This window comes from Eubalaena glacialis, chromosome 12 (genome assembly GCF_028564815.1).
Source record: "Eubalaena glacialis isolate mEubGla1 chromosome 12, mEubGla1.1.hap2.+ XY, whole genome shotgun sequence".
In the NCBI taxonomy this organism is placed as follows: Eukaryota; Metazoa; Chordata; class Mammalia; order Artiodactyla; family Balaenidae; genus Eubalaena; species Eubalaena glacialis.
In genome coordinates this window covers 68,486,460-68,499,233 of record NC_083727.1, presented here as the reverse complement: position 1 = coordinate 68,499,233, position 12,774 = coordinate 68,486,460, and the positions used below count along the sequence as shown (strand labels likewise).

The following is a 12,774-nucleotide window of genomic DNA, read 5'->3' as shown; positions in this document are numbered from 1 at the left end:
TTTTAAAAAGTTGTCTTGTTATTTATTGATGCCTATACCTAAGTGATGCATTGTTTGACTTTTCTGAGTTTGGGTACGTAAATCTGAAATTAAAAAAAAAAAAATTGTGATTCAGATTAAAAATACCCTATAATGGTGGTTACTGACCTTGGCCGCATATTAGAATCAACAGAGGATTTAAAAATACCATTCCTGAGTTCCACCCCAATGTAAATGATCAGAACATCTTGGGGTGAGGTCCAGGCAATGGTATTTTTAAAAAGCTCCTGGCCTGAGTGTGCAGACAGGATTGAGAACCACTGACCTAATAAAATAGCTAAATTCTGTCATTCTACAGCCTCCCCATGGATTCTGGGTTCGTCAGGTTACCCCCAAACAGCCCTCACCAACCAGTGCTGCTTCTCAACCTGGGTGGTATATTTCAGTCACCTGCGAGCTTTGGGAAATCATCATGCCCAAGCCACACTCCAGGCCAATTAAATCAGTGTCTGTGTGGGACCCAGGCATCCTGGGTAGTTTTTAAGGCTTCCCAGCTGATTCCAGTGAGCAGGCGAGACTGGAAACCACTGCTCCAGAGCTTCCCTCAAAACACACAACTGGGTGACTCAGGAACAAAATGAACACTTTCTTCGGCTACTTACCAGGGAAGGAGGGCCTTGGGATGGCGGGATTTTCATGCTTTACTTGTTCACCTGCCAGGAACGAATGAATGATTTCACTTCTATATTGGTCTGACTTATTTATGTCATTCTGTTTGGGAATTAAAAACAGTTTGCATTTGGAACTGGCCCACCAAGCTGCATTTGACATAGCCTTCTTTCACAGTTGACTGAAATATTTTTTTGTTAAAAACAGCAACAACAAAAAACTTACAGGCTATTTGGTAAGAGTTTGAAAACATCTGGTGTTAAGCGAATACTGATTCTCAGTGACTCCACCCAAACGAAACACCCTGGCCTGCAGGATGATTCCAGGTGGCCCTTTCACATCCCTGAGGATGGCTGCAGGACTGGGATATTACTCCAGGGCCTGTGGAAGTAGCCATCTTCGAAGCTTCTGCTCATTCTAACTGAAACCAAGGGGTTCTCTGCCCACCCCCTGCCTGGGCAGAGGGACAGGGTCCAGAGCTCCTGGCTACCTGCCTGTGATCCTGCCTTCAGGTCAGGTCCCACCATTCCCAACAACCCAGGCCCAGCATGACTTTGCCCCCTGCATTTAATCCTGTCCTGTGATTTCTGGCATCTCCACTCAGAAAGGAATGTGGTATTCGTGCATAAGTTCATTCAGTTCCAAGATCTCTTTCAAAAGAACCACATTTAAACAACAAGGTCCTACTGTATAGCACAGGGAACTATATTCAATATCCTGTGATAAACCATAATGGAAAGGAATATGAAAAAGAATATATATATGTTTATAAAACTGAATCATTTTGCCATACAGTAGAAATTAACACAGCATTGTATGTCAGCTATACTTCAATAAAATAAATTTTAAAAATAAAAAATGAAGTGTGAGTTAAAAATAATAAAAGAACCACATAACACTTTAGCCAAGGTCAGTCAGTCTAAGACAGATTTTAGTTTGACTTTGAAAAGCCACCGCCAGGCCATGGAATAAAAAGCCAGAGGCCTGTGGGCCACGATCCGATGGGGTTTAGCGGGCTTTCTTCTGATTAATTTCAGGCTGGAGACACAGCACTTCATATTGCTGCTGCCCTAAATCACAAGAAGGTGGTTAAAATCCTACTGGAAGCCGGAGCAGATGGTACCATTGTCAATAACGTAAGTGGAGTTGCAACAGTGGTTTCTAAAGGCGTTCCCACCCCTTTCCGGATCGGGCGTGTTGTCGCTGCCTCGCCTCCTGCAGACTCCAGAACACAGCCTCACCCAGGCTCGCTCGGGAAGAGCGTGCGGCGGCACTGACCCCACGATCCTGGGGCCCGCGGGGGTGGACTTGAGGGGACCCTTGCTCTCAGCAGCCCCACGAGTTACAAACCCTGAGGGCTCATCTTCAGAGCCCTCAGGGTTACCTTTTGTGTGTGTGTGTGTGTGTGTGAGAACATTTAAGTTCTCCAATTAGCAAGTTTCAATTATAGAAGACAGTGTTATCAGCTGTAGTCACCACGTTATGCATTAGATCCTCAGGCCTTCTTCGTCTTATAGCTGAAAGTTTATACCTTTATACCAACCTCTGTGTATTTCCCCACACCCCAGCTTCTGGCAGCCACTTTTCTACTCTGTTTCTACGAGTCCATCTTTTTTTTCAGATTCCACATAGACGTGAAATCATACGGTATTTGTATGATTTTTGCTCAGCGAGCATGTCCTGGCATGAAAAAGGGTCAGGGGTGTGTAAGCAAACTGGCAAGTGGATGTTACCGAAAGTGAGTTCCAGGCCTTTTAAGCGGATGTGGTCCTCAGAAAAACGGCCACCAGACTAATCTTCCTCAAAACTCCAACTGCTTTCTCTCCAAAATCGTCTTCTCTCACACTCTCTCTCTCAGTGTCTCCCTCCTTCCCCTCTCTCCTCTCCCCTCTCCTGTAGCAGGCACCAGCTCAGGCACCCTCTCTTTCTTGAGGTGGGCCTGTGATCTCTGTGCTCCTGAAATTGCACAGACTCGGGGGGCACTGGGGGCGGAACAGTTGTCTGGGGAGTTGGGGGTGTCAAGGCTGGTTGTCCCCCCTCCCAGCTCTAGTACCTGGATTGGTGGTACCTCCCCCATGATGCCGTGAGCACCTTTCCCTTCCTTTGAATCCCACTGTTTTCAACTCCTGGTCTGAGCTTTAATCTCCCTAGAGCCTCCGTTATGGCCATAACTTCCTAAATGTTTTTCACAGTCCAGTTCCTGAGACTCTGTGGCTGGGCCCTGATCTGCCCTTCCAGGTGTTTTCTCCATTGTACTCCCGGAAAATGTATCGCTTGGCTGGGTTTTTATGATCCTTTGTGTTTTCTCAAGTGACGTGTTCCACCTTGACCCCATCTGTTTTGTTTTGCTTTGCTTTGTTTACCTCCCTCACCCCTTTTCCAGGAAGCCTTCCTGGGTGAGCAGTGCCCCTGACCCTTGTCTCTTAGAGCACCTGCTGCTCACCTGGTCAGCACTTACCCCGTGTGCCTGTGTCCTCAGGTGTGACTGGGCTCCCCGTTGGATGCATGAGGCTCGAGCAGGACCATGTCGCACGCACGGTTGTGTTTCGCTGGGCACATGTGTAGGTGCTGGTGTGACCGGGAGCGGAGTCGCCAGCTCCTGGGGGAGCTGTCCCCGCTGGGCTGTGCGTGCGCGGGGCCGGTGTTCCGTACTCACTGGTCCTCCCTGTGCCTTTCCTTAGGCAGGCCGGACTCCACTGGAGACTGCCCGCTACCACAATAATCCGGAAGTTGCTCTCCTCCTCACTAAAGCGCCCCAGGTAGGATTTGTTGCATTTTCCGTTGTGTTGATTATGCGGGGGCTGCAGAGTTGTTGGTATTCCTCGGGTTGCCATCTACTGAAGCCAATTCAGACCAACTTAAGGAGGGGACGGATGGGCTTACTGTCCAGGCAGCAGGAAGTGTAGGAATCCACGTGAGCCTCCAGGATACCTGGAATCAGAGACCTCAGGCCCAGCAGGCTGTTCTCATACGTGGGCATCATTTCCTCTCTGTGGCTGGATCATTGTCACAGCCAGTTTCCTGAATCATTTCCCAATCAGGGAGAAGTTCCAGTTTAAAATGTCATAGGAGGAACTTCCCTGGTGGTCCAGTGGTTTAAAACTCCGTGCTTCCAATGCAGGGGGCGTGGGTTCAATCCCTGGTTGGGGAACTAAGATCCCACATGGAGTGCGGCACGGCCAAAAAATAAATAAAAACGGTGGAACATCATAGGAGAAGATCATGATTGGTGAGCCTGGGGCAAATGCCCGGAACAGGTGGGACAGAGGTGCTTTAGGAAGATGGTGCATCCGTTTGACCACGTGGTTAGAAGAGGTATTTCCCAGACAGAGGTGGGATGAGGCATCCGTCTGGGCAGACAAAGCCGTAAATGCTCACTAGAGGCAGTTGAGTACAGTATAGTTTTCTCCTTTTTTATTAAATAATGGTATATTGGCCATCATTCAATTTAAGAAGATGACTGATATCTTAGTTGAGGTTGAAACGATCTAAGTCACAAAGAAATTTAATAGTGATAATTTATAAGCTATTTATAATTTTAGCACCCTGAAATAACTTTGTTTATAGTACCTTCCACAGACACGTAATTTTTATATAGTTGTGCCCACAATGTATATACTCTTTGGTATTATGCCCTTTATCCTAACTGTAATAGGAAACTGTTCTGTAGTCTTCACAGTTATTTATCACAGTGGAAGCATAATATTCTTTTTTTGGTTGCTGTTCAGTATCTTGTTAAACCATTTCCTTAATGTTAGACATTTAGGTTATTTCCCAGTTAGAGCTAGTCTGTTACCTTACAGCAAACACTGATTGGTTTTCCACCTTATTCTGGCTAATGCTGCAAGAAGACAAAGTCTTAGGGAGCCAGAGGGAGAGTCCGGACCCCAGCCTGCTGCACCATGGCCCAATCCCAGCCAGCCTGCAGTTCTGCATGGCCTTGATTCCATTTAAGTTTTAAAAACATGCCTGATAATAACTAGCAGTTTCTGGAAATGGTTAAGATTTTTGTCTCTTGCAAAATCTATCACCCTCTTGCCCGTGGAGAAGGTCCTTTTCAGTGGGCTCTGAAAATCCACAGAGCCCATGACAGGTGCGAGTCGAGTGCTCCTTTGGAAAAAGGCTCCACCTCTGTCTAGCTGTTTGCAAACAAATCCTCAGCAGAATCATCTGTGGGAATCCTGATTAAAAAAAAAAAAAAACTAGTCTCTTGCAGATCAAAAAGGACAGGGTGCTATATAAGTGTCAGAATCCGTTAGTTACCTGGCATTTCAGTGTCTGGCAGTTTGATGGACAGCTAGCTCCGTGCTCAGCCACATGAGGATCATCAAGTCTTGTGGGATGGAGGATCCCCCGGCACACGAGGATTGATGTGCCTTTAACCGGCCTGTCATTTATCTTCCAGAGCCCAAGAATCTCGATTCCCAGGGATAAAGCTCTCTTGTGGACTATTTTCCTGTGTGGTTCTCCTTTAGCATTTCCATTAAAAAAATGACTTAAGCTAGTTTTTCCACACCCATATTGAATAGCAAATAAATAGGATATTTTTAAAGTTTTTTTTTGTTTGTTTTTTTACATAATTGTACATACTAACCCTTATTTTCAGTGCAAAGAAAAAGCTTTGGAATATGCATAAAATTGTATGCATACTGTTCTGTTGATCTGTAGTTACAGAAATAGTCTTGTCTGAAACGAGAAATCCCCTTGCCTTGGCACCTTAGTTGACCATGGATTTCGATGGTTCACAGCAGTACTAAGAGGATATTTCTTTCCAAGGCCTTAAGATCAATATTCACTGATTTCTGTGAAGTGGGAAAGATTGATGATGATCCATTTGGTGGATGACATAGTTCTCTGAGAGAGGCTGTGAGCCATGCACAGTTGTTTTCATTGGCTAATAACATGGTCTATGGAGGTAATTTTTCTGATTATTTTGTGTTTGGGTGAAATGAGTGTTACTTCTTATTTTTGATTGACGTGGTTCACAAATGCTTTGAAAAGTGAATTTCAGGCTGATTCTGGAGCTGTGTCCTGTTCTAAGTGTCCATAAAGCAGATGAGCAACGGGCCTTACTTGCTTCCCTTCATCAGACTCGACTTCTTACTGAGTCTAAAATTTAGCTGAGGACACTGGTTCTCAGACCTTTTTGGTCTAAGGACCCTTTTACTTTCTTAAATATTACGGAGGCCCATAAAGAGCCCTGTTTATGTGAGTTTATATCTATCGATAATTACCGTATTTGAAAATAAATTTTAGAAATATTAAAGATATTCATTTAAAAATAAGTCCATTTTGTAGTAACATAAATAGCATCATTTTGTGAAAAAGAACTATTTTTCAAAACAAAAATGAGAGTAGCATTGCTTTACATTTTTTGCTCATCTCCTTACTGTCTTAGAATTCTGGCATCTTCTTTTATTGCTGCATGCAGTCTATTGTAATGTCACTGATGTAGCTTCTGGCAAACACCACAGTACACTCATGAGAGAATGAGCATGAAAAATGCCAATGTTGTTGTAATATTATGAAAATAATCTTAACCTCATGGACTCAGGGGTCCCTGGACACTTTCAGAACTGCTGGCTTTGGGGGGTGAGAATATAATTTAAATATCCGGTTCAGCTGCAGGCAGATATTGTCAGGAATTCTCCATTTAGGAGGTACCCACTGCCTGTGGAGGATTTTTTGTCCTATAATGTGTCACTTGAATTTAATGAACACAAGAGGAAGAAAGTCTGACACTGAGATGAAAAACACTAGGCTGAACTTCAGAGAGCCCTTATTTATCTGTATAAGAAGACAGTAGAATATTGTTTTATTGCAGAAAGATAGTGTGGCCTTGAAAGTGATTTCACCGTCTGGACCCCCTTGGGTTTTTTAAGGGGGGTGAACCCTGGAACCTAGGAGTAGGGAGTCTGGAGGAGAAGGGTGTGGACCTGAGCCAGGGATTGAAGGTTTCCACCAGCGCACAGGTCTGTACTCCGTGATTAAACATCTCTGCCAGCTGAGCACTCTAAGGCCCCTAGGCAGGTGGAGACACCCCCAGTGACCACTGGTCCAAGGCGTGCCGGCCACCTACATCGTCTCGGTTAATTCCGGCAGCTCCCCGTTCTCACGTTGAGAAGACAGAGCACAGAGAGGTCAAATCACTTGCCTGAATCCCCAACTAGCTGCTGCTGGGCTCCAGTCTGGGCCTGTGGGGTCCCACGTGTACTTGCCTGTGTCCATTCCACCTCTCTGCCCTCGAAGGGGCAGACTACAGCCTTCTTTCGGGGGAAGAGACTCCTGCCCCGTGGTTGGTACCATGGCTCACAGGTACATCTCAGTTAGGCTTGAATTAAAGTTATGTTTGAATATGACTTGGATACAGTTTGGCCAAGAGAAAATCTGATGGGCTAGATCAGGTCCAGTGTCCCAGGATAGACCGTGCCTGGCATAGGGCTGCTGTGTCGCACAACTCCAGGGGACACCGTTCATATCCTAGTCTATGGGAGCCATGCTCCCTGGAGTTGAGCCGTGCACGGCCTGCTAACACCTACGTGGACACCCTGGCCCATCACTAAATGCCTGTTAGTATTGCTGTCCTAGACTGTGAGCTCCTCAAGGTCAGGAATGATGTGTCCTCCCGTCTCTGGGACGCTAAGCGCCCAGCACAGGATGTAGGAGGCATAGTGGGTGGTCTAGAGGCGCTTGTTTGATGTGAACACCTGGTCTCCCCCCCGCTCGGCTGGAGGCTCCATTAGGTCCGCGCACACCAGTGGTTTGTAACGATGCCTCTTGCCTCCTTCAGGTCTTGCGCTTCAGTCGTGGGCGAAGCCTGAGGAAAAAGAGAGAGAGGCTCAAGGAAGAGAGGAGAGCTCAGTCTGTGCCGAGAGATGATGTGGCACAAAGCAAGGTGGGGGGGTAGCCCTCCCGCCCACTTCCAGGGTGGGAAACTGTCTCCCTGCCTCCTCCGGGCCCGTCTGGCGGCTGCCGGGCCCTCCTCTGTCTCTCCTTTCCTCTGGGTCCTTCAGATCTTGTCCGTCTTTTCTTCTGGCCTCTTGTCTTCTCCTCTCCACGATTTCAGGCCGTGTACTCTCATGCCGCCCGTCTTTTCCAGCACCCTGTGTGGCTGTATTTGCGAGCCCCGTGCATCCGTGGCCTTGTCGCTTCCATGTGGACAGCACAGCCTCTCTGACACCACACCCTTCATCATGTAGAGCAGAGGTTTTCAAAATGTGGATCCACTTGTCACCTGGAACCTTGGTAGAAATGCAAGTCTGGGGGCCTCACCCCAGACCCACTGGATCAGAAACTCTGGGCTAGGGCCCAGCAATCTGTGTTTGAACAAGCCCTCCAGGTGATTCCAGTGTGGACTACAGTTGGAGGACCAGTGGCGTAGCTTGTTGCCTCTCCTTCCGCTTAGGGAGTGAACAGAGGCTGTGCTGGCCCATATGGCTCCTCTGTGCAAATTAGAAAAAGATGCCTTCTGGGCAGACCAGCCTAGCACAGGGCACATATGGTGCCTAGAGCCCAAGATGGACTTCAGCTCCCTCAGCCCCACTCACGCCCTCGGCTAGGTGCCTTTGTGCAGTGAACAGCTTGCTCAGCTGTGCACAGCAGCCCTGGAATGAACCACGCCTTTCAGCTCTCCCAGGAGGAAGAAGAAGAGGATGTAGAGACAACTTCTGGCACATAAAATTTTATACCAACTACTTGTTTTTCTGTCTGTTTGAAAATCTTACCAATTTCCAGGGTTAAGGCATTGTAACTCGCATTAGGTTCCTGTGTGTGAATTGTACATATTAACTTGTAAAAGTTCTCACAAGGACCAGAAATGTGATTTTTTTTTTTTCCATTTCAGAAGGTTCTCACTCTCCTCTGTGAATTGTGAGGGTCCAAGGTCAAAGAATGAGTGGTGTTGTCTTTTTGTTGAAATGTAAAAGACCAAAAAATCTCTAATGCTGAGGTGTTTTGTGTGTACTACGTTCCTGAAGTTGCAGAACATAGAGTTAGACCCAAGGCGATATCTAGTTTGGCACCTAATAAATGAGAAACCAAACATTCAACTCACCAGGAAAAGCACAGGTGTTCAGTTAAAACCACCAGGCAGTGCTTCCTATGTCTGAAATTTGTCATTGGCAAAGATTCCCAGGGGTCCTTTAGTGGATGGAGGCTGGGAAATTTTATGCCATTATTGAAAAAGGCTGGGGGATCAAGTAGAAGAGGTTTCTGGGCTTTTTTTTTCTCTGTAGGGAAGTGTCTCAGCAGGAGACACCCATAGCAGTGAACAGGCTGTACCCGGAAAAGAAGAGTCAAGAGAAGATTTCCCGTCCGCCTCCCCGGAGCCCAGAGCAAAGGACAACAGGCAGAAAAAGTCAAGGCCCAAGGTCAGGAGGCACGTGAGAGCTGCCGAGAGGGCTGGGAGGCGGGCTGGCGGAGGGCCCTGGGGGATAGCATCATGCCCAGCAGCTAAAAAGCCACTGCACTTGGCTTGCTTGCTGGTTTGGAGCCAAAGCACAGAAATCGGCCCTGGCCGGCTGTGGACACAAGCATGCTGGTACATCTCTTTTGACACGTACCTGGCGTAGAACGCCGAGAGACTAGCAAGGCGGGCCAGACGGGAGCCGCCGGCTGGGCGTCAGGCTCGCAGATGTCACGGCGCTCAGGGTGGCTGTCGCCTTCTCTCCCACAGGCGTCAGCGTTTTCTGACCCCACCCCACCAGCAGACCAGCAGCCTGGACAGCAGAAGAGCTCGCACACTCACAGTCACCCTAAAAAGAGGCCCAGGCATCGCTGTTCGCCCCCAGCCGCCCCCCACGAGTTCAGAGCGTACCAGCTCTACACGCTGTACCGGGGCAAGGACGGCAAAGTGATGCAGGTACCTGCCGGGCCCTGTCAGGGCAGGACTGTAGGCCGTAAGCGAGGTGTCTGTGTAACCCTGTTGCTGGGGGCTAATGTCCACTTTCGGCGGTGACTACAGAAGGCATGAGCTTTGAAGATAAGCCAGCTGGCCCTCCCCACCTAAACTGTGCAGTGGCCTCCTGCCACTTAGGCCCGGAGAGCAGAGGGACGTTACAAAGCTCTCTGCGCCGTCCTTAGGTGACTGCGTTCTGCGCCGTCCTTAGGTGACTGCGTAGATCATCTCGAGGCCGGATAGTGGCTAAAAGCAGCTTGAGGACTGGGACCGTATGTTACCCTCTCTGAATCTTCTTAGCGCCTACGGAGCCAAGGCTTGGCCTGTCAGTCCAAAGTTACCACAGGGATGAGTCTCCTCCGTCACGTGTGGTCCCCTGGTGTACTGACACATACTTTCAGAAGGAATGAACGACTTGGATTGATTCCTTTTTGGCTTCCCTCTTAGGCACCAATAAATGGCTGTCGATGTGAACCCCTGATCAACAAGCTGGAGAATCAGTTGGAGGCAACTGTGGAGGAGATCAAAGCAGAGCTGGTGTCGGTTCAGGATAAGATGAACACGAAGCTGGGGCACATGGAGAATAAGACCCAGCACCAAGTAAGCAGTCGCCATCCTCCTCATGGCATGGCGTCCTGGCAGAAAATGAAATCAGACCTCAGCACACCTTTCTGTTCTGCAGACTCTGCCCTGAGCATGTCGGGCAGGCTGTCAGGGAAGAGACCTGTGATTTCTTTTTTTTTTTCTAACTTTATTTCTTTATACAGCAGGTTCTTACTAGTTACCTATTTTATACATATTAGTGTATACATGTCAATCGCAATCTCCCAGTTCATCCCACCACCACCTCACCCTCCCGCCGCTTCCCCCCCTTGGTGTCCATACGTTTGTTCTCTACATCTGTGTCTCTATTTCTGCCCTGCGAACTGGTTCATCTGTACCATTTTTCTATGTTCCACATATATGCGTTAATATACGATATTTGTTTTTCTGATTTACTTCACTCTGTATGACAGTCTCTAGATCCATCCATGTCTCTACAAATTACCCAATTTCATTCCTTTTTATGGCTGAGTACTATTCCATTGTATATATGCACCACATCTTCTTTATCCATTCGTCTGTCGATGGGCATCTAGGTTGCATCCATGTCCTGGCTGTTATAAATAGTGCTGCAATGAACATTGGGGTGCATGTGTCTTTTTGAATTATGGTTTTCTCAGGGTATATGCCCAGTAGTGGGATTGCTGGGTCATATGGTAATTCTATTTTCAGTTTTTTAAGGAACCTCCATACTGTTCTCCATAGTGGCTGTATCAATTTACATTCCCACCAACAGTGCAAGAGGGTTCCCTTTTCTCCACACCCACTCCAGCATTTATTGTTTCTAGATTTTTTGAGGATGGCCATTCTGACCAGCGTGAGGAGATACCTCATTGTAGTTTTGATTCGTATTTCTCTAATGATTAGTGATGTTGAGCATCCTTTCATGTGTTTGTTGGCAATCTGTATATCTTCTTTGGAGAAATATCTATTTAGGTCTTCTGCCCATTTTCGGATTGGGTTGTTTGTTTTTTTGATATTGAGCTGCATGAGCTGCTTGTATATTTTGGAGATTAATCCATTGTCAGTTGTTTCATTTGCAAATATTTTCTCCCATTCTGAGGGTTGTCTTTTCGTCTTGTTTGTAGTTTCCTTTGCTGTGCAAAAGCTTTTAAGTTTCATTAGGTCCCATTTGTTTATTTTTGTTTTTATTTCCATTACTCTAGGAAGTGGGTCAAAAAGGATCTTGCAGTGATTTATGTCATAGAGTGTTCTGCCTATGTTTTCCTCTAAGAGTTTTATAGTATCTGACCTTACATTTAGGTCTTTAATCCATTTTGAGTTTATTTTTGTGTATGGTGTTAGGGAGTGTTCTAATTTCATTCTTTTACATGTAGCTGTCCAGTTTTCCCAGTACCACTTATTGAAGAGACTGTCTTTTCTCCACTGTATATCCTTGCCTCCCTTGTCATAGATTAGTTGACCATATGTGCATGGCTTTACCTCTGGGCTTTCTATCCTGTTCCATTGATCTGTATTTCTGTTTTTGTGCCAATACCATATTGGCTTGATTACTGTATCTTTGTAGTATAGTCTGAAGTCAGGGAGTCTGATTCCTCCAGCTCCATTTTTTTTCCTCGAGAACGCTTTGGCTATTCAGGGTGTTTTGTGTCTCCATACAAATTTTAAGATTTTTTGTTCTAGTTCTGTAAAAACTGCCATTGGTAATTTGATAGGGATTGCATTGAATCTGTAGATTGCTTTGGGTAATATAGTCATTTTCATAATATTGATTCTTCCAGTCCAAGGACATGGTATATCTCTCCATCTGTTTGTATCATCTTTAATTCCTTTCATCAGTGTCTTATAGTTTTCTGCATACAGGTCTTTTGTCTCCCTAGATAGGTTTATTCCTAGGTATTTTATTCTTTTTGTTGCAGTGGTAAATGGGAGTGCTTCCTTAATTTCTTTTTCAGATTTTTCATCATTAGTGTATAGGAATGCAAGAGATTTCTGTGCATGAATTTTGTATCCTGCAACTTTACCAAATTCATTGATTAACTCTAGTAGTTTTCTGGTGGTGGCATCTTTAGGATTCTCTATGTATAGTATCATGTCATCTGCAAACAGTGACAGTTTTACTTCTTCTTTTCCAATTTGGATTCCTTTTATTTCTTCTCTGATTGCTGTGGCTAGGACTTCCAAAACTATGTTGAATAATAGTGGTGAGAGTGGACATCCTTGTCTTGTTCCTGATCTTAGAGGAAATGCTTTCAGTTTTCCACCATTGAGAATGATGTTTGCTGTGGGTTTGTCGTATATGACCTGTATTATGTTGAGGTAGGTTCCCTCTATGCCCACTTTCTGGAGAGTTTTTTTCATAAATGGGTGTTGAATTTTGTCAGAAGCTTTTTCTGCATCTATTGAGATGATCATATCGTTTTTCTTCTTCAATTTGTTAATATGGTGTATCACATTGATTGATTAGCGTATACTGAAGAATCCTTGCATCCCTGGGATAAATCCCACTTGATCATGGTGTATGATCCTTTTAATGTGTTGTTGGATTCTGTTTGCTAGTATTTTGTTGAGGATTTTTGCATCTGTATTCATGAATGATATTGGTCTGTAATTTTCTTTTTTTGTAGTATCTTTGTCTGGTTTTGGTATCAGGGTGATGGTGGCCT

The 12,774-nt window shown here is 45.8% G+C and overlaps 1 protein-coding gene across 7 annotated transcripts in view; it reads left to right on the top strand.

Moving 5' to 3' along the window:
* Window positions 1–12,774, top strand: part of ANKRD6 (ankyrin repeat domain 6) — a 208,847-nt gene that overhangs the window by 173,143 nt on the left and 22,930 nt on the right. For 5 of the 7 annotated variants that reach the window (XR_009702799.1, XR_009702798.1, XM_061206779.1 and 2 more), the window contains 6 exons: window positions 1,686–1,784; window positions 3,330–3,407; window positions 7,439–7,543; window positions 8,883–9,017; window positions 9,323–9,508; window positions 9,992–10,144. Coding sequence is in view for 5 of the 7 variants with exons in the window: in XM_061206779.1 (XP_061062762.1) it covers window positions 1,686–1,784; window positions 3,330–3,407; window positions 7,439–7,543; window positions 8,883–9,017; window positions 9,323–9,508; window positions 9,992–10,144 (756 nt within the window). In the remaining 2 variants the exon portion in view is untranslated. The remainder of the gene's footprint in view (window positions 1–1,685; window positions 1,785–3,329; window positions 3,408–7,438; window positions 7,544–8,882; window positions 9,018–9,322; window positions 9,509–9,991; window positions 10,145–12,774) is intronic. The other 2 variants (XM_061206782.1, XM_061206781.1) reach the window with 1 other exon arrangement.